This window comes from Thunnus maccoyii, chromosome 11 (genome assembly GCF_910596095.1).
Source record: "Thunnus maccoyii chromosome 11, fThuMac1.1, whole genome shotgun sequence".
NCBI lineage: Eukaryota > Metazoa > Chordata > Actinopteri > Scombriformes > Scombridae > Thunnus > Thunnus maccoyii.
In genome coordinates, this window is record NC_056543.1 from 9,673,087 (window position 1) to 9,692,093 (window position 19,007).

General features: G+C 37.8%; 1 protein-coding gene across 1 annotated transcript in view; it reads left to right on the top strand.

The window, feature by feature from the left end:
• Positions 1-19,007, top strand: part of LOC121907673 (polycystic kidney disease protein 1-like 2) — a 44,225-nt gene that overhangs the window by 8,709 nt on the left and 16,509 nt on the right. Inside the window, exons 6-28 of the mRNA XM_042427369.1 lie at positions 2,323-2,456; positions 2,580-2,723; positions 2,853-2,919; positions 3,866-4,052; positions 4,365-4,494; positions 4,616-4,760; positions 5,157-5,498; positions 5,658-5,800; positions 5,916-6,101; positions 7,066-7,203; positions 7,484-7,666; positions 8,072-8,196; positions 8,865-8,985; positions 9,136-9,267; positions 11,077-11,190; positions 12,405-12,519; positions 12,640-12,830; positions 12,914-13,144; positions 13,343-13,444; positions 15,962-16,140; positions 16,966-17,112; positions 18,310-18,509; positions 18,692-18,933. Of these exons, the coding sequence (XP_042283303.1) occupies positions 2,323-2,456; positions 2,580-2,723; positions 2,853-2,919; positions 3,866-4,052; positions 4,365-4,494; positions 4,616-4,760; positions 5,157-5,498; positions 5,658-5,800; positions 5,916-6,101; positions 7,066-7,203; positions 7,484-7,666; positions 8,072-8,196; positions 8,865-8,985; positions 9,136-9,267; positions 11,077-11,190; positions 12,405-12,519; positions 12,640-12,830; positions 12,914-13,144; positions 13,343-13,444; positions 15,962-16,140; positions 16,966-17,112; positions 18,310-18,509; positions 18,692-18,933 (3,698 nt within the window). The remainder of the gene's footprint in view (positions 1-2,322; positions 2,457-2,579; positions 2,724-2,852; positions 2,920-3,865; positions 4,053-4,364; positions 4,495-4,615; positions 4,761-5,156; positions 5,499-5,657; positions 5,801-5,915; positions 6,102-7,065; positions 7,204-7,483; positions 7,667-8,071; positions 8,197-8,864; positions 8,986-9,135; positions 9,268-11,076; positions 11,191-12,404; positions 12,520-12,639; positions 12,831-12,913; positions 13,145-13,342; positions 13,445-15,961; positions 16,141-16,965; positions 17,113-18,309; positions 18,510-18,691; positions 18,934-19,007) is intronic.

Here is a 19,007-nt window from a genome sequence, read left to right on the forward strand (position 1 = left end):
AGATGACCCAGCAGCTGATAGAATTCAATTTTGCTTACTTTGCGGAGAAAGAGTGGAGAAAGTGTCGGACAGTGGGTCTCTCTGTTAACTTAGCAGTATCATGCTAGAATCCCTGGGACAGAGTTGTCGGCGGATAACCGCTTGAAAACGGTTTTCTTGAGGTAGCAAACAATGGTTGTGAGTCCTTGGGTGAATCTTGATCTGTCATCCTGCGTTTGTCGGTTAGAGCTCTGAAATAACTTTGAAAGACTAAACTTTCCTCACCAAATAACTTTGTAAGTTTGTTGTAAGTAATTTTGTTGGCCGAGTGAAAAAGTATGAAAGGATGTCAAAGATAAAGCTTGCTTTCATTAAAGTTAAAATACTAAGTGCAACTGGGCGAAAAGAAACAAATGCAGACTAAGACTTAAACTAAGAGACCACATGATAAAAGACAAATAAAGCACAGAAAAATAAAATGGCTGAAGAACTCCAAGACAGGCCAGAGTCCCATCAGAGAAAAAAGGCGCTGTAAGACAAATGCATCTGTTTTGTCTGTCAACAGGTAGGGGTGTTTTGGGGGCTCAAAGTAGTGACACGCCTAGAATCCCATCTAAGAGACAACGTAATTTTTCTTTGACTAACTAGGATTATTTTGGTTACTACTTACATAACATTAATAAGAATGTGTTTGTATAGAGAGACAGGGAGAGACAGGGAGAGAGAAAACAATGGCACGATCCTTTTGATCCCATTATTGTCTTGATGAGTTTTATTTTCTTTGTGTCTGTATTCCTCCTGAGGTTCTTGATTCAGATGTCAAGAGAAAAAATATTAAGTGCCCCAGTCAGGTGTCATAAATTTGTTTCATGACACAGCAGAGGTCCCAGAGGTTGAGGGAGCCTCTGTGTGATACTTATGAAAAGTCTCAACTGACAGCTTCCTATGGATGGGGTGAAAAAGGTCAGTTTATCCTGAGAGAAGTTTTAGAAAAACAAAGTTTCCAATCATCTGTGACATTTCAAAGAATTGGTAAGCATAACAATCATAACAAAAGTTAGGGCACTTTTCAAAAAGAGCACCTCTTGACCGTACTCCACTTTACAATACTATTTACATACATCACAAACCATCCACTCTTCTGTCAGTCCACAATTAGATCACCAACTAAAGCAGAGTGTGAGGCTACTCCATTAATCTGCCTTCAACTGAATTTAACTGGAAGGGTGGCAATTTACCTTTTAAATGTAAAACAAAACCCATCAAAATGGACACTGTTCAATATCTAGCTGATATCTGTTCCAACTTCACCTACCTTGATAGTGCCGTCACAAAGTTCTACTGGAGACAAATTCAACTATGCATGCTTCAAAAACCCAAAGAACTTGGAGGTTCTGGTGCATCAAATTTCTTCCATCATTTCGTATTGCACTGATTACGATTTTTATGATACTGGACAAGCAATACAAATTCAGCCGGACAAATCCAAAACAACCGATACCTGTCACAAAAATAAAATCATTATCAACACCACTCTAACAGTATGATGGACAGCCAATGAAAGCCTTAACTATAATCTTTCACCATCTACTCTGGCACAACCCAATATTTTTAATTAATAATGAATCCCCTTGTCTTTTCAACATGGAAAAAGAGTGTAGTATCCATTGGTGCCTTCCTCCTGACCTTCGAACAGCTCTAGAACAAATATAACATACCTGACCGCTGTTACTTTCAGTATATCCAAATATTGTGTCCTACTGATGTACTGCTTCTCGCTGCATTACAAATTCCTGAACATCTCAAACTGGTCTAATTAATCTCACTAACCACAGCCAAGAAGAGAAGAAGCCAATATTACAAAACTGGAAAGACAGAACCAAAAAATGTATAAAATACTGTTAAACCTTATGACAGATTATTCAAATGTCTAGAAACTCACAGCATCATTAAAAGACAATGTTCAATCATTTGATCCCTGGTCCCTCTTGCTACAGTACTTTCGGATCTAATTCCTTTTCTATCATCCATCACTGCTCCATCACTCCACCGATAGTACATATACCACACCCACACAGTAAAACCTATTCAGCAGTCCTGCTGGTTAATTTGCAGTGTTGCAGTGTTTGGTCTTGCCCAGTCCTGTCTCCACATGTTCTTTTTCATCTGTAATGCTAATAATGTACAATTATATTTTCATGTGGTGTTGTGTTGTAACATCAGAAATTGACATTAAATAAGTAATACGGAATCATTATAGGTATTGTCTTATGTTTCAGGTTATTTATATATTCATATGAGCTGATGATTATTTTGTTTTCATGAGTGAATGCTTTGTTACAGGATCTTTGCAAGTGGGACTCCGAGCGTGGAACGTCTTCTCCTCTTTGGAAGTGGATGTGGATATGTTGGCTGCCTGTGATAAAGATTCTGTCATTAAACTAAATGGTCATAATGACTATTTGTTGACGAGACCGGTAAAATGTCTTCCTTTTACTTTATTTGTATTAGCAGAAATGTGGGGTGTCCCACTGTATTTTAATATATTATATACAGTATATACTGTTACTTATAAATCCTTTGTTTATTTTAACTTTCAGAGAGAGAAACATGTTAGAGTTGTCAGAGCTCCACTCGAAATCATTGCAACACCCTCAGATTCAGTAACTTCCAAAAATACACCTGTCACACTTTCAATAAGTGACACTTTTGTACCAGCTGGCTCGGGCAAACGATGCCAGTGGGCGTGCAGTAAGAATTATGCTTTTTCTACTCAATTTTCTATATATGTTGATGTGTTCTTTATGTGTTGATTGACTGAGCTGTATAGGCCAAAACATGCAAAGTAGTTTGCTAAGCCCTATCCCCCTTAGTTACACTTGCTATGCCTGTCTGTTCTTAGTGATTTCTGGAACAGTGGGTCCTTGATTTCAGACAGAGGTAAACAAAATTACCTTCTCATTTCTAGCCGGCCGTCGACTCTGTCGGCTGAAATGACATTTGTGCCCAGCAGATTATTATCATTATCAGCTGTAGCTACAGCTAGCGAGCTAAATAAGCTAAAGTAAGTTCCATGAGTCGGTTGAAAATGGTCTCCAGTCCAGCTGACTCATTTTAAAATAAGAACCTTGAACTCGATAAGTGACATTGTGCAAAAACACAGAGGCTAAAGCTGCATGTCCATGGCAAATAACATCCTCACCAGCTGGGTGAGACAGCGCTGATGAAATATTGAGTGGACTTTGATTTGATTTGATTTAGATCATATCTTTTAAAATTGAAAGGTACTTATGGAATAGTTATGGCTCACAAGCACAAGCACAAACAACTGCTAGTTTGAATGTTTATGATAAAATGGATCTATAATTAACGTGTGATATGAGGTGAAATGACATGTGTGAGAGGAATCCTTATACAATCTGGCTTCAATTCACCACATCACCATCTGTGCTGTGTCGCCAATTACCCCTGTCTCAAAATGTTCGTAGGCATGGGTCAGAGTTTTCAGGAGCGCACATTCTCCCGTCAAGTTTATAGATTACAACCTTTGCATGGGAAGTGGTGTACGCCTCTTTCAGGCCCCAAAACAATGACACTGCCTTTTTACAACATTGTTAAAGAGATTGTTGTTGACAAAGTATCTGAACACATGTCAAGACCTTTCGAAATTGCCAAATAAGTTGATGATCGATCGATCCCTCTCAGACCATCCAATTAATTTTGAGATATATGATTCAAAAAGTAATTCGTTACACTCATGTTTTCCTTGCTATAAAAAAAGGTCTGTTAGTTTTCAAATACAAAAAAGGTTTTTAGGTTTTATACTTTGTTTTATCTGCCTCTCAATTGTTACAGCAGTATAATGACTTTTCTTGTTCGTTCACAGAGAATCCCTGTAAATGCCAAGGAAGTTGGGTGACATTGACTCACATTATTCGACGAAACTGCCTGCCAGATCCATTTCAGTTTAATAAGTATCATTTCAGTGTGATTGATCAAGACAATGCCATAAAGCGCACTAAATCCATATGCATCACCTATACCCCCAATAGTAACCTCCCAGATTGGCTAAGGTAATTGATGTTTTTGAAATGTATTTACTCTGATCACTAAGAGAATTAAAACTGACATTCTCATTTGTGTCCTCAACACATTATCTGGCTAAGTATCACTTGTGGATTTTGAGGGGTTTTTTGCATTGTGAAGATATCCTTTCATAAATCAAGTAGAGAAACTAAAATATCAATCAGCCATGAAATACAGTATAAAAAGGTTGTTGTTTCTGATTATACCCTATACAGATAGATGACACACATGGTTTTAATAGATATCCTTTTGGTTTCAGTTGTGTGAATCAAATGATCTGTATTTTTCTTGTGCCATAGTCTCAAGTGTATTGAAGGCTGTAACTCAAGAAACAAGAACAGAGATACAAAAATTAAACTGAAGTGTAAGAAAAATTGTCCAGCAGTTGTGTGGAATATTGAGGATGTACGAGACGACAAGTTCTGGCCAGTAAGTGTGATAACTCAACATCACATGATCTGCTTCATTAATTCTGAATTGTTTGGGACTAAAAGATCTAATTCTGTAAATTGAACAATGTACCATTGACTTAATTTCAATTTATTTGCAGGCTGAGACAAGGAGCTGCTACCAAAGAGCAAAGACAAGGCCACTTACAGAGAAACAGAATGGTGGGACTGAATACACTGTGAAACGAACCACACTTGCACTGGCCAAGTCTAAGGGTCAGAATGTCATTGTGGTGATAACTTCTGGTGTGTATACACGTGTCAGGAACACAATATCAAAGCTGCACTGTAAATTATTTTAATTATTTTTGAGTTCTAGGCCAATTATTATTAATTATTATTATTATTAAGTATGTACAAATGTTGCAAAAATACAGCAGTAATGAGAGACCAGAGTAGTTTTCTCAGGTAGATCCTTTAACTGAATGAAGTTGAATTCATGCCAGGAAATTAACTCATACCATTGCAGAACAACCAGAACTATTTCAATTTAAAAGAATGATTTTAATGTTGTTGGTCTTTTCACTGTTTTTCAAAGTATTTCATTAACATCAACATGTTTTTGTAAAATAGCACCTTTACTTCTTTTAGATAATAATCTGTACACATTACACACTGTCCTTTTCTTTTATACCAAAGCAGATGTTGTACCTATTTACGCAACATACACCATAGAGACATCGCCTAAAGAGAATCCAGTTACTACCACCAAAAAACCAGCTACCACTGTTAAAGAAAATGCCGGAGGAAGCCAAGAAAAACCTGATACCACTATTGGCCCTGCCACTACATCACCTGGCACTATCAATGCTAACACTGTCACTGCTACCCCTGGTGGTACAACTCCACAAGTCACCAACAAGAATTCTGATGGCCTCTCATGTAGCATATCACCAAAGAGTGGTACAATACTTGAGGCTTTCGATATAACTTGCAATACTGAAATTCCCTGTCCTAACTGTCGGTATTGTTTTAAGACTGAAGGTAAGTACTTCAGGTTGACAAAACTTTTGGAATAAGAGGACTGATCTAACTCTAACTCTAACAATCTGAGTTATCTCACTCTTCATTGTATTCAGATAATAACTTTTAGTGTATTCTCCCAGAAATCCGTTGATCTACATGACTTTCTTGTTTGAACAGGTAAGCATGTGCGTTGCAGTAAGAACAATGAGGTGAAGTCTGTATTCCTTCCTCTTGGAGACAGCAGCTCCAACTACAATCTGATTATTACAGCAACTGCAAAAAATAACGGCTTTGTAGCAAACACCACTATTACTACACAGGTGTGTCAAAACCATGATGATTAAAAAAATGGGGGATACTTACAAAACAAGACCTATGGAAAGTTTCTATGCTTTTGCTCTACACTACTGTAAGAAAATGGCTTTTTCTCCTCAGGTGCTGGATTCCACTGCGGCCTCCAGCTCCTCTGTAGACCGTCTCAAGGCTACAGTCAAGAATGCTGTGGCTCAACTTAAGAAACAAGGCCTACTGTCAGGAGAAACTCTAGGACAGATCTTCAATTCTGTTTCCAATAAATTGAATGAACAAACGGATAAATCGAAAAAAGATGATAGGCAAAAGGTAAATGCACTCCTGGACAATACTGTAGATATAGATTACTAGAATATATATCTGAACACATTAAAAAGTAAACATTGAGGTGGCTCAGTGTTGTATGTTGATCCAAGAAAGTTCATATTCTGCCATTCTGGGATCTAAGAAGTTAGTACCATGTTACCCCTAACCTTAAATAGTAAGTACACCCAGGCAAATAATGTTACTTGTGCTGTCTAATGGTGACTACCAGTTATGTAACATTCATCCAAACAAAATGTAGTCGGGAGTAAACCAGCCCTAACACATATAGTGGGGTCCAAAAGTCTAGACTTTCCCACTGGACCCCATTGTATGTATCTAACACAACATACTGAGGGAGAAAATACTGCAGTGTAAGACAATGCAATGTCACAACACGGCAAAAGACAACCTCCAGAATGATGTTTATCAACTTAAGAAAAATTGCGCATCATAAGCTCTGCAAAGGTCTATCTTGTTATTGTACTGGATTGCATTAGTGTAAGTAGCATAATCTATTTTGAAATGCAGTAATCACATTACAGGCACCAGTCCCAGTAATGCTCCATTACTTTGACATTTTTGGGGGTCAGCTGATATGCTGTTTTACCAGGAGTTGAAGGGTCTCTGTAATTACAGTGGACAGACTGGTCTGTGATCTAATAGGCAGCTTCTCTGTGACGATGAGACCGCTGAAGTTCTGTGTGCAGTTACCAGGGCTAAGCTATCCAAAAGGCAGTTCAAGGTGTTTTACTTAATGAATTAAAATATTAAAAAAGAAAAACAACATAAAACATTAAAATGCAATTTAAAAGAATAGAAACCTTGAAATAAATACAAAACATTAAGAAAAAGACGCAAATACAGGATAGGTTACGTACTAGTACTTAAGCTTCTACTAGTTGCACTACTAAATATTAAACTAGATAACAAAATAAATCATAATTATAAATGCTTTTGTCTGTTGCAGCTTCGTGAGCAGATGCTGGACATAATGGTTGGTACAGTAAAAGTTGTTCCCAGTAATATTCCAGAAGAAGTTCAGGTCATAGCCAGTGGACTTGCTGCTGTCGTCCAGAAAGGCGCTGAACTCAGTGTCCCTGCTCAGGTATTGTGCAGTTAATCCTACACCAATTTAAAAAAAGACATTTTAAGAGGTAGGAATAAATCAGTTATCACTGTGAAACCATTAAGTGCTGCTTTTACTTTGGTTCACTGCTTTATGTAATGAATAGCCACTGGAAGTACAAGGTTACGCTCACTCAGCTTTGTAATGTGTATGTATTTGAAGCAGGATGTCAGAGGTGAGAGTGTGTTATAATGTCCTTGATAACATAGCACTTCCTAAAGTATTTGACCGTGTGCCCACTATTGATTCTCAACTCCAGGAAGAGGCTTCAGTATTGTTTGCAAATCTCAGCTTGTCTCTCCTCCACATGGGTGTGAAAAAAAGTGAAGAAAACAAGAAACAAATATATATTGCAGCCAGCACTATTGTGGAAGGAGTGAGCAATATCCTGGACTATTCTTCCAATGTGAGTTGTTTAACCTTAATACATGCTGGTCAGATATATTTTCTCTAGGGATGGTTGAGTGATTTGAACATTACATGTGATCAGTGACTGTAACCCTTCAAGAAATGCAAAATTTGCCCTAATCACCTAATGTTTCTCAGTATGTCTGTTTTTCTTCCCATTTACATCTAATCTGTCTATTTCTGAGCGGTTTCCTGTTTCTGAGTTTCTTCAACTCAGCACACAATGAATGGTTACATGATTGCCTGCAGAATATGTCTGTCACTAACCACTTGGACTCAAATGTTGTTATGAGTTTAATGACCTGGAACAAGGCCAGTTATTTGTCACACCCATCTTCCCTGGAAAATTCATCTCTGAATGGCAGATTGAATTTGCAGATGGAAGAAAAAAATAAATATCCTCTTCCTTTTCAAAAGTGCCTCGTGTTATCCTTTGCAGAAAAACATCTCTGATGCCCTTCTCGTTGCTCTGTACAATACACAGAGCGCACTGTTAACATTTAAAGAGACAAATGAGGGGCCAACTATTATCCAGCAAGCTCATATTGGTGTGTTTGTTAATAGGTAAGTTTCCCCTCAGCTACATGTTGTGACATAGATATTCTTACTTTTTTGACCTGACAAAGATCTGAGTAGGATCTAAACATTGTCCTGATCAAATCTTGTGGCTTGGAGTAAGTGTGCAGGCGTTACTTTTGCCATGCTGCTTTCTAATAGCCTCGTACCTTTGTGATGTGGGTATAATTACTCTCCTTCAACATAGATGTATGTACTTAAAGCAATGGTTGGAATCAGCTAGCCTGGCTTTATCCAAACAAAATCTGACTAACAGCACCCGTAAAGCTCCCTTATTAACATGTCATATCAAAAAACTGTGGCTTGTGTGCTGGACTGTAACTTCAGGAAGTTACTTTGCCCAGCCAAGAGATAGTGCAGCACGCTTCAACCCATCATTTTAAGATACAACCTGTTAATTAGTGAGCTTTAGAGGTGCTGGTATGCGAATTTTGTTACCTTCGGACAGAGCAAGGCTTACTGTTTACCCCTGTTTCCAGTCTTTATGCTAAGCTACACTAATCATCTGGCTGTAGCTGTATATTTACCGGACAAATTTATTATCGTTTTGTTCTTGTTTGATACTGCAGTAATATGAAATAAACACACCAAATCAATGACACACAACACAAAAAGCATAACTTAAATCTTAGTCTCTTTTTTATCTTTTCTCCCAGAGTGACACCAGCAACATTGCGCCTGGAGTCTATAAATATTCCCAACTGTTCCTGCCCCACATTTTCTCTCCCAACCCTACCTTCAAACCTGTTTCCTTCGGAAGAACCAGTGGATATACGAGTAAGTTAATGGGAGTGTGTGTTTATTCGAGTTCAGGTTCCAGTGTGCGTGTTAGAGCTCAAGTTTTTATTACTTTTTCACCAATTGAATTACTTTTTCTATTCTGTTATTGTGGTTTAAATTTACTTTGCTCTTTAAAAACCTTCGCAGATGCTGAGTTTAGATAAAAATCCGTTTTCCTGGAATGAAAGAGGGAACATCAGCAGCTTAATAGGTGGTTTATCCCTCACAACAAAAGATGGCTCCAGTATCCCTGTGAAAAACTTGAATGAGGATATAGAGGTCAGTGCAGTAACATTGTAGCATCTGAGAGTTGTTTTATAATATGCACTCCTGTTGCGAGCATGTTCTTTGTAAGGTTAGATGTTTTGAAATGCATCAGTATAGCCAGCCAGGGAGGACAAGAGTATATGCTTAAAAAAACAGAAGTCGGTTTCAACAACACACTGACCTGAGGGACCTTAGAGAAGAAGTGAAAACTGAAAATGAAATGGAAACTATGTCTGATACTTGACAGCATATGGTGGGAACACTATTTCATTTACAGTATATTGAATTAAGCACTTTACCTGTTTATATATAAAAAAAAAATTAGTAAGCAAGACAAAGTTGGTTAAAGTCCTCCTCCAATCAAAAATGTGTTCTGCTCATTGTTCAGTTGGATGTTCGACCTTCACTATGCATATGCAGCTGTAAACATATTATTTTTCAAAGCAGATTATTTGTATATGTCTTAAACATGGATGGGATCTTTGAGAATTTATTTTTTTGCATTTGGTTGCATTTATGCTGAAGTAACAAATGCAGCATACAGTAGGTAGGTTTCCAACCTGATGTCTCTGATTAAAGTGGAGCCACATTGTTAATTACACACAAGAGAATCACACCAAGAGCTGCTGTGATGCATATCAATGTGGTTGCTGGCACCCAAGGTGCAAAGCACAACTGTTATTATTCTGCATACTTATTATTAGGTGTGCTGGTAATGAAGATGCAAGCATGGCTCTTGTAATCCTGCATTCCATCCCCCTTCCATCCACTCTTTGTTTTAACACAAGAGACTGACTGCGCCACCTGTGCTTTGACTTTTGCCTGTTGCCTTTCAGCCTGCGACTCGCCCGTGGCAGAGTATGCTTTTGGGGGGGCGGCCGTGCCAAGTAGCCAGCACACTGAGAATTTCTTCAGAAGTTTGGTGTTTTCTAGTTTAATTTGTTCCTGGTACCATGACAACAACTGTGTGCAGTGCACCATGCTCTTTTTAGGTTGGCAAAAGATGCACCAGATACTTCACAAGAGATGCTTGAAATTGGCTGCAATGACGAACAGAATAATAGCAGCAAAAATAAGAGCAGAATCATAATATATAACATATTGGTTCACTGTTACAGGGAAAACTGGGACTCTCTTCTCCATTACAAATAAACTCAGTGCTCCTCCCACCCGACAAGTTCTCCAAATTAAACAACAAAATACATCATTGGTCTATGCAGTCCAGAGCAACACAAGCGTTTTCAGATGTTCCTATTGGAAGTTATTGGTAGTATGACATTTGTCTGTACCTTCCAAAACTGTTAAAATCACTGTTGAAAATATAAATTTGTTTTATGATGTGATGTGACAATGGTTGCAATCAAGGTTTAGGTACTAAAACGACTTGGTTAGGTTTAGAGAGGGACTGTGGTTTGGATTAAAATAAGCACTCTGTTAAAATTAGGGAAACGTGGTTTGGGTTACAATAACAACCACGTGGCTAAGGTTAGGGGACAATCATGGTCGTGGTTGAAAAGAAAAACAATGTTCAGTTGCAGTTGGAAATAGAAACCCACCCTTACCTCCCTAAGCAGACTTTGTCGCTTTACAGTAATGTCGCCTCTTTTCCTTGTTTGCTCCCATCATAATTACTATGGCCTCTAAATGGCTTTTTCACTTGGATGTAAACAGATACTGATTTAGGGCACTTCCTGAAAAGACTGATTCTGTCATTTTTCTTGAGAGGACAGTCTCTTTAAATCCTTGGAATTGTTTTACAGTTGTAAGCTAAATGTGAACCTATATTTTGATCTGTTTTCTGACATTTTTCCTGGCCCATAGATTATGTTGCCAAGGCCTGCTGGAGAGCAGGTGAACACTTCTGTGTTGGACCTGAGGAACTACAGCACAACAAACATAGACATTCCTTCAGCTGACACTACATTGGTGTTAAAGGTCCAGTAAGATGTTTTATCTCCACTGTATGTAAAATAAACATAGATGTATAATGAGCTCTTACAAAATAATTTCCTACCAATTACTTGGACACTATGACAAAAAAGTTGGTGGTTTGCAGTCAGGTCAGGTTTGGGTGGTTAATTAATGAATACTTTTGCAGATTGGCTGTCACCAGCCAGTGGCCACAGCCCAACAGTAGCCTCTGTGTGTTTGCTGTGTGTGTGTGTGCATTTGTGTGTGAGCGAGCGTGCAGCGGAGAGATCTTTCATGTTATTATGAGAAGCGTACGCCAGGGAAAAGACATCACTTGCAATAGTCTCGTGCTCGCTCACGAGCAGCATGAGCAACACAAAATTTATGTGACGCGGACACTATAAGTGGATGATTATTATACCCTTTTTTAAACATATATTTGATATTTGTATATTTGCCACATGAATATAGAGTGATGAAATGGACAGCTTTGCTATTTAGTGAATTTTGTCTGTTAGAGTACAGCTGTTTCAAACGCTTTTCAAATTACAAATTAAATTACTGTACTGTGTATAAAATATAGTCTAGCTTACTGTAGTTCAAATAATAATTAGGCCTAAGTTACGGTAGAGTACAGTATTGTACAGTATGGTACAGTACAATGGTACAGTAACAGTAATGTAGTTTCACTGCTGCATCTGACAGTAAAGTTAAAAAAAATAGAATTACCATAGTTGTAATTTTTTTGTTCCATATGTTGTCATTTTTGAAAATACCCAAAATGAACACTGTAAGCGGACAAATTATGTAAACAGCATTTATACACTTTCTATATAGGATGCTGCCCCAAGCTTTTTGATCCACATAAGCAGTTGATCACTGTAACCATGATCACTATAAGAGGTTTCCACTGTAATAGATTCACTTAAGGGAGAAAGAAAAAAAAGAAAAAAAAGTGAACCTATCTTTTAAGCACATGAGTAAAAAGCAAAAGCAAGTTACTACTATCAAAACCATCACCACTATTGCTAACAGCATAAATTCCACCACTGCTACGATTATATATTTTTAAATTTTGCAATTTTTGTATCTTGATAGTATGCATGTAAAATGAAAAAAACTGGAAACACATGAAATGAAATTATGAAATATTTTATCTTAAGGATTTGAAATTATTTCGGTCTATTTCTTCTGCACTTATGCCTTTTGCTGCAACTATGTCGATATATCTTTTAAAGATGGTGCCTTCAGAGGAGCCTTTACCCTTCAAACTGTTCCTTGGTCATACGGACTACCCAACCGAAACAAATTATGTAGCCATGACAGAGATGCCTCACCAGGGAACAACACAAGGTAATTAATCACTTTGCTCAGTGGTGGAGACAGGATGTTTTTAACTCTAATGTTTTTTAAATTAGATGTTTGATGTATTACTTGTGTGTGTGTGTGTGTGTGTGTGTGTGTGTGATACAGAGGAGAGATACACTTGGCTACTAGACCCTAAGAACTTAAAGGGAAACACTGGAACGCATTACCTTGTAGTGAGGCCCATAGTGGGCCCAGGAGTAAAATTCATCAATGCCAATTTGTCAATAACCGCTATTGCTACTGCATGTAAATTTTGGGATGAATCACTTTTGGATTGGAGTGATTATGGATGCAGGGTAAGTAGAAGTTACTAAATCTGCATGCCATGCATAGTATGTTGCCCATACTTTAATGACACAAAGTGCTGTTGTCTTTGAAGGTTGGTGTTCAGACCACGCATTTAGTCACCCAGTGCCTCTGCAACCACTTAACCTTCTTTGGAAGCTCTTTCTTTGTCACTCCTAACCTTGTTGACCCATCACGCACTGCTGAGCTGTTTGGGACCTTTACTGAAAATCCTGTGGTTGTGTGCTTCGTGGGGGCAATCTTTGTAGCTTATCTTCTGGTGGTTGTGTGGGCACGACGAAAAGATGTTCAAGACACCGCCAAGGTACAGTATATCTCCATAAATCAAGTAAGAGTACCTCGTTTATAGTCAGTTTCCCAGTGACATGAAGCACCTCAGAAGATTTTAATAATAAAAAATATTACATTTTCTAATAAATTTTCTGTCTTTGCAATATTTGTTTTATTTGAAAGTGCCTCCACTGTATTTTTATCTAATATTTGTGTGTTGGCTGGTGGGCAGGTGAAGGTAAGTGTGTTGGAGGACAACGACCCCATGGATGAGTACCGCTACCTGTTGAGTGTTAGCACTGGTCATCGGAGAGCAGCCGCCACTTCCTCTCAGGTGAATTTGCCAGTTAAGTCATACTGATATGCATGATGAAAGATCTTTTACTGGAAGACAGAAAAGTACTTATCAGTTTGCTCTCATTTCTCCCTTAAACCAGTACTCTTCATAAGAGGCCACTCATTCTGTTCTTAAATTCACTGTTGCTTAGCTACCCATTAATTTAAAGCTGTATTATTCAATTTATTTATTTATTAATAATGGATAAAATGACAAAGTGTAAGAGATAGTAAAAAAATATTGGGATAGAAAGGAGGCCCTCCTCAGCATTATTAATATTTTCTTACTTCTTACTTACAAAAACCCTGTAATACCATCTCCCCAATACCTCAAAATGATATATTTGTGACAAACAAAATGGTGAAAATACAGACACTTTCTATTTCTGAATAAAGAGATGCTAAATAAACAGTTATTACAGTCATCAATTGAGTAGAGCTGGAACAGGCAGCAGGTCTTTGGCTGCTAATGGACTTAAAATAGATACAGTGAGTGATTTGTTAATTTTTAACAGCGGGGATGGCTAAATGGGAGGGTTAGGAACCCTAACCTAACCCTAGGACTGCAGGATTATCATATTGGTCTAGCCTAATTCTTGATATTATAATTGTTACACCAAACATTTATAGCAAAAACTATATCTGTGGTCATCTTTCCCTAAAATATTTTGTTACAGAAGTGGCTTGGTCCGGGGTTGTATTTTCAGCAGCACAGAGAATACTCTCTCTACTCTTCGACAACTATATGCTGCCACTAGTCACTTTGATCATGAAAGTGACACTACTCCATATAGTATATATAGTATAGTATAGTATATAGTTGAGAGAATATTATAGATCCAAGACAAAACTGGCAATTTCGCAATTTCAAATCTGTCTGCTACATCAGCACCACGGACAGCACCATGGATTTATCAATACACAGCACAGTTAGGTTACTTATATTTCAAAGCTGTGGTCGGGGCCATATATTCTAACTTGCACAAACCTCAGTCAGATAAAGGATCAATGAGTCAGGCAGATTAGACTAACATATTCAACTAAACAATCCCTTTGCCCCTGCACTTTTTCTGCAACTATGGGATGGCAGGTTAACAAGGGGGATGCATTTTGGTCATTTTGCTAACAAGGATAATAGCATCCCTCCTCATCCCCCCTCATATCACCTACTGGATATGATGTCATAATCAGACCAACTGCATGATGTCCAGACAGTTGTTCCAAAGACAGCACAGTGTTAAATAACAAAAGACACATTATTTAAAGTCCAGTGCTTGCTGATGTGCAAAAGAGAGCTGTGTACAACATGCACTCACTCTGTGGTACTGGTAAGCGCTTTTATGCAGAGCTGAGTTGACTTTTAGGTGCAAGGTGACATGAACAATTATTACCACTGCAGCTGATTGAGCAAAATAGGCAGAGGTGCCAGCTTTTAAACTACTGAGAGTTTTAAACCGGGAAATAAATATAAACATGAATTAGATCAGATGATGTTGTAGCCCAGTACGTATGACATCAAATATCTCATAAACCAATTATATTGTGCCTGAATTGCATAACCAGACAGGTTGGACACTTTAAATTAAATAGTGTGCAGGTAATGAGTGTATATTAAGAGGCAATAATTTAAGTTAATCATCATTAAATGGGTAAAAGTCATTGCTCATTGACAAGAGGGAGACAGCTGTATGTGTCACTGCTAAGCTCTCATTTTATGCACAGCTGGTTTGTTTTTTGTGATGGAAGTGATACATGTAAACAAATGCATGTGCAGAACTGATCATATTTATAACATTCCAAACTGTTAATAGCAAGGGTCAACATGTTTAATTTCACTGAATAAGCTAGTGAAAAAATGATGCTCTCCTGCAACTATTTGATCTCCTATTTATATAATAAAACTCACAAGGGAAGGTTAAAATAAACTCTAAAGATGGGATGAGAAAAAGGCTGTTCATTGCTCTCTTGTTTACTCAGGTTTGTTCATTTTGATTCACCACTTGAATCTTTTGAGGAATGTTTTACAAACATCTCATTCAGTCTTTTCCACTCCTTATTTTTCTTTGGTTTTCTTATAATCACCATTGTTTTTGGTCTAAACCATAGTGGAGTGTTACTGTGCTGAGTGCTTGCATTTCTGTCTATCCTAGAGAATATCTTGAGTGTCGTTGATTACATTTTGTTGTGTGATGTGTGCTGTTTTATCCTCTTGCATTTACAATATTTGCTTGTGTGCACAACACACACAGTTTCTTGGACTTCTGGGACTGCTGATGAGATTTCATTAGACAGACAATGAAATACTCATTCTGACTGGTCTCTTGTAGCATTTTGTATTTAATTGCACTGAATAGCCAAAAGTGGGGTTCTTTCAGCTACTTGTTCATTAGTCAAATGATTGCTGTTAGTATTAGCTATTAACTCTCTTTTTACTTGGTTTACATGTAATTTACATTGCTTTTATCTCAGGTTCGGAAGCTTGAGTTTTAACTTTCAGAGTTCTTAACTGTTTTAGGTGACAATAACTCTGCTGGGTGCAGAAGGAAACAGTGAGCCACACCACCTGATAGATCCAAAGAAATGTGTGTTTGAGAGAGGTGCGGTGGATATGTTCCTGCTAACTACCCCCTTCTTCTTGGGAGACCTGCAGAGCATCAGGCTGTGGCACAACAACTCAGGGAGGCATCCTGCCTGGTAGGCAAATACAGAATATAAAATTTAATGAAGGTAAACACAGTGAACTGCCGTGCATGACGGCACTGCACTCTGGCACGGCACCTCTCAGCTGCAGATTTATCAACATATCTGTCATGCTGCCTTCAGATGCTGCAGGGATTTAATAAACTGAATGAGAAGCTTTTCATACAGTATAAATCAGCTGTGGACAGCAGATACTGTAAGAATCAGCCACATTCATTTATAGATCAATGCAGACTGATTTACTGACTTTCCTGCTCTAACCACATTAAACATGATTTTTTGTGCCGATTTTGGTTTTAGAGTGTTTAACTGAAATAAATTATTTATATTTTAAGAATTAATCTGTTGTTGCAGCATGTCTGCAGCAAGTATTTAGTTTGATCCTGTTGATTAAATCACCAAAGCAGCCGCAGATGGACATTGCGTCACAAATAGACGTGGCTCTGAGATGTCTGTTTTCAGGGCAACACCTAGGACCAAATTTCAACCAAAATACAACAACAACAACAAACATGTGCATCACATGTACAGTCGGAGCACTGCTTGCACCAGTCTTTGCACCTCCATGAAAATATGGCCCTTAGACTTAGAACACAGTGTCATTTTAGTTCTCTTACAGAGTAACAAAGAATTTTGCTCTCTTTGCGGTCTGTTTAGCAAGCAATTTGATCATGTTAGTGTAATATCGCAAAGTTGACATTTTAGCCAGTACTAGTCAGCTGGGGTGTAATTGTGAACTTTCAGACATAGTCACATGTGAATAAAGCTAATTTTTAATGTAAAAGCTGAGGAGTCTTTACATTTATGCTTTTGTCCTAGGTATGTAAGCAATGTCCTGGTGCAGGATTTACAGACTGGGCAGAAATGGCATTTTCTGTGCAACTCCTGGCTGGCCATAGACATGGGGGATTGTTCCCTTGATAAAGTTTTTCCTGTTTCGACAGATATGGATTTGAAAAGGTTCAGGTAAGTTAAAAGCATTGAGGTTCTGGGCAGCAAAATTATACATACAAACATATGGTTATGGTCTAAAGGCTGAATGTGAAACCCAAACAAGTTTTCATCATCATTCATTTGAATTTGAATACCAAGAGCACAGATTAAATGCAAATGAAATGCAATGGCTTTTTCACACTTTAGTTTGAATAATGGCAAGTTTACAGCAGACTCAGTTTTTGATTTGATATGTCAAAGTCACATATGAAAACCAGCAGGTAGGATGTAGCTTTCAACTGAGCCCCACTTCCATGCTCATGAGGGGCTATCAACATTTCAAAAAATCACCAATACTTGTGTATTTTGTTTTGTGAGAGAAGACATAAGAATTGCATGGAGAAGGGATCTGCAGACTGTCTGAAATGCATTGGTTTAATTTATTTATTTATTACATTTATTGTCAAGGACAGACAGATCCCCTCCATACATGTAATACATAAATACATACAAATACACTCTGTTATGTTTTCCCACAAAAAAAAGTTCAACTACCAAGGTACAATTTCTTAAAATGGCATCTACACCCACTTCATTGCAAAATCCAGAATCAGTATGCACATATTGTTCACTTGTAAAGTTTATCTGCTGGATACAAGATGTCTCCTACTTCACTGAAAAGTCAATTCTCAGTGTTTGTGCGTTTGAGGTTTTAAGTTTCCATATCACACTTGTGTAAGTTGCGTACTAGACCACAATTGGCTTCAACACTATAGTTATGATGTCACAAATTATGCTCATAAGTACACATCTAAAATTCAGATTTAAGGAGAGCACAGAGAAACTTTCCCCCTTTTAACAGATGAAAAGCACCTTCTAGTGGTAAACTCTGCACAGTGAAAGCCAAACATCCAAGTGAAGTAACAACAAAACACATTTTTGTGTGAAGGGGGACTTATTCGTTTATTTGAATTTAATTCAACTGAATTGAAATAAAAGGTGAAAAACTAATCTAATCTAATCCCAGTTTAGCCTCTATAAATATTAAGTGTAGACAGTGAGGTGATAAATTACTGAGGATTTATGGCTCTTTCTTTTGGCACTCAACAGCTAGCTGTGCCAAGGTTCTGCGATAAATAAAATAAGATAAAAGGTTAAGGTTTGATGATGAAGATGTTTTTGAAAATGTTTTATACTACAGTGCTGCACCTTGTTGTTTTTATTCTCCAGTAATTTGTTCTTCATGAAAACAACAAGGGATTTCAGTGACGGACACCTTTGGTACTCTGTAATAAGTCGACCACCTAGCAGCACCTTCACTTGTGTTCAGCGAGTGTCCTGCTGTTTCTCCCTACTGCTCTGTACCATGTTGACTAGCATCATGTTCTATGGCATCCCAACAGACCCTTCTGAGCAGACCATGGACCTGGGTACGGCACATTTTCATTACAGTACAATTTATTCTATGAAAAAAGGGCAGTAGTCTATTTTATGTACTATTTGAGAATGGCGTCGCTCTCTATTTTATGGATGAGCCACATACTTTATTTATTATTTTGTGGATGGCAAAAGCATTTAAAAATAATCTCTCTGTCTCTCTCTCTGTTCCCAGGTCACTTTGAATTCACCTGGCAACAGCTCATGATTGGAGTTCAGAGTTCTCTTATGATGTTTCCATTGAATATTCTCATTGTTAGCATCTTCAGAAACACTCGTCCTTGGGAGACATCTTGTTGCAAGCGCAAGCCAGAAAAATCGATTGCACTTGAGCAGGAGAATACTTCACAGACTCGTTCCTCACAGACTGCCACTGCCAACGTGAACATCATTGTCACTTTAGATAGTGTCATCAAGGTAGGTGATTCATGTTTTTCATCTACTGTAGGTAGCTATTTTCTATGTTTACACAGAATACTTAAGGGCTGCTA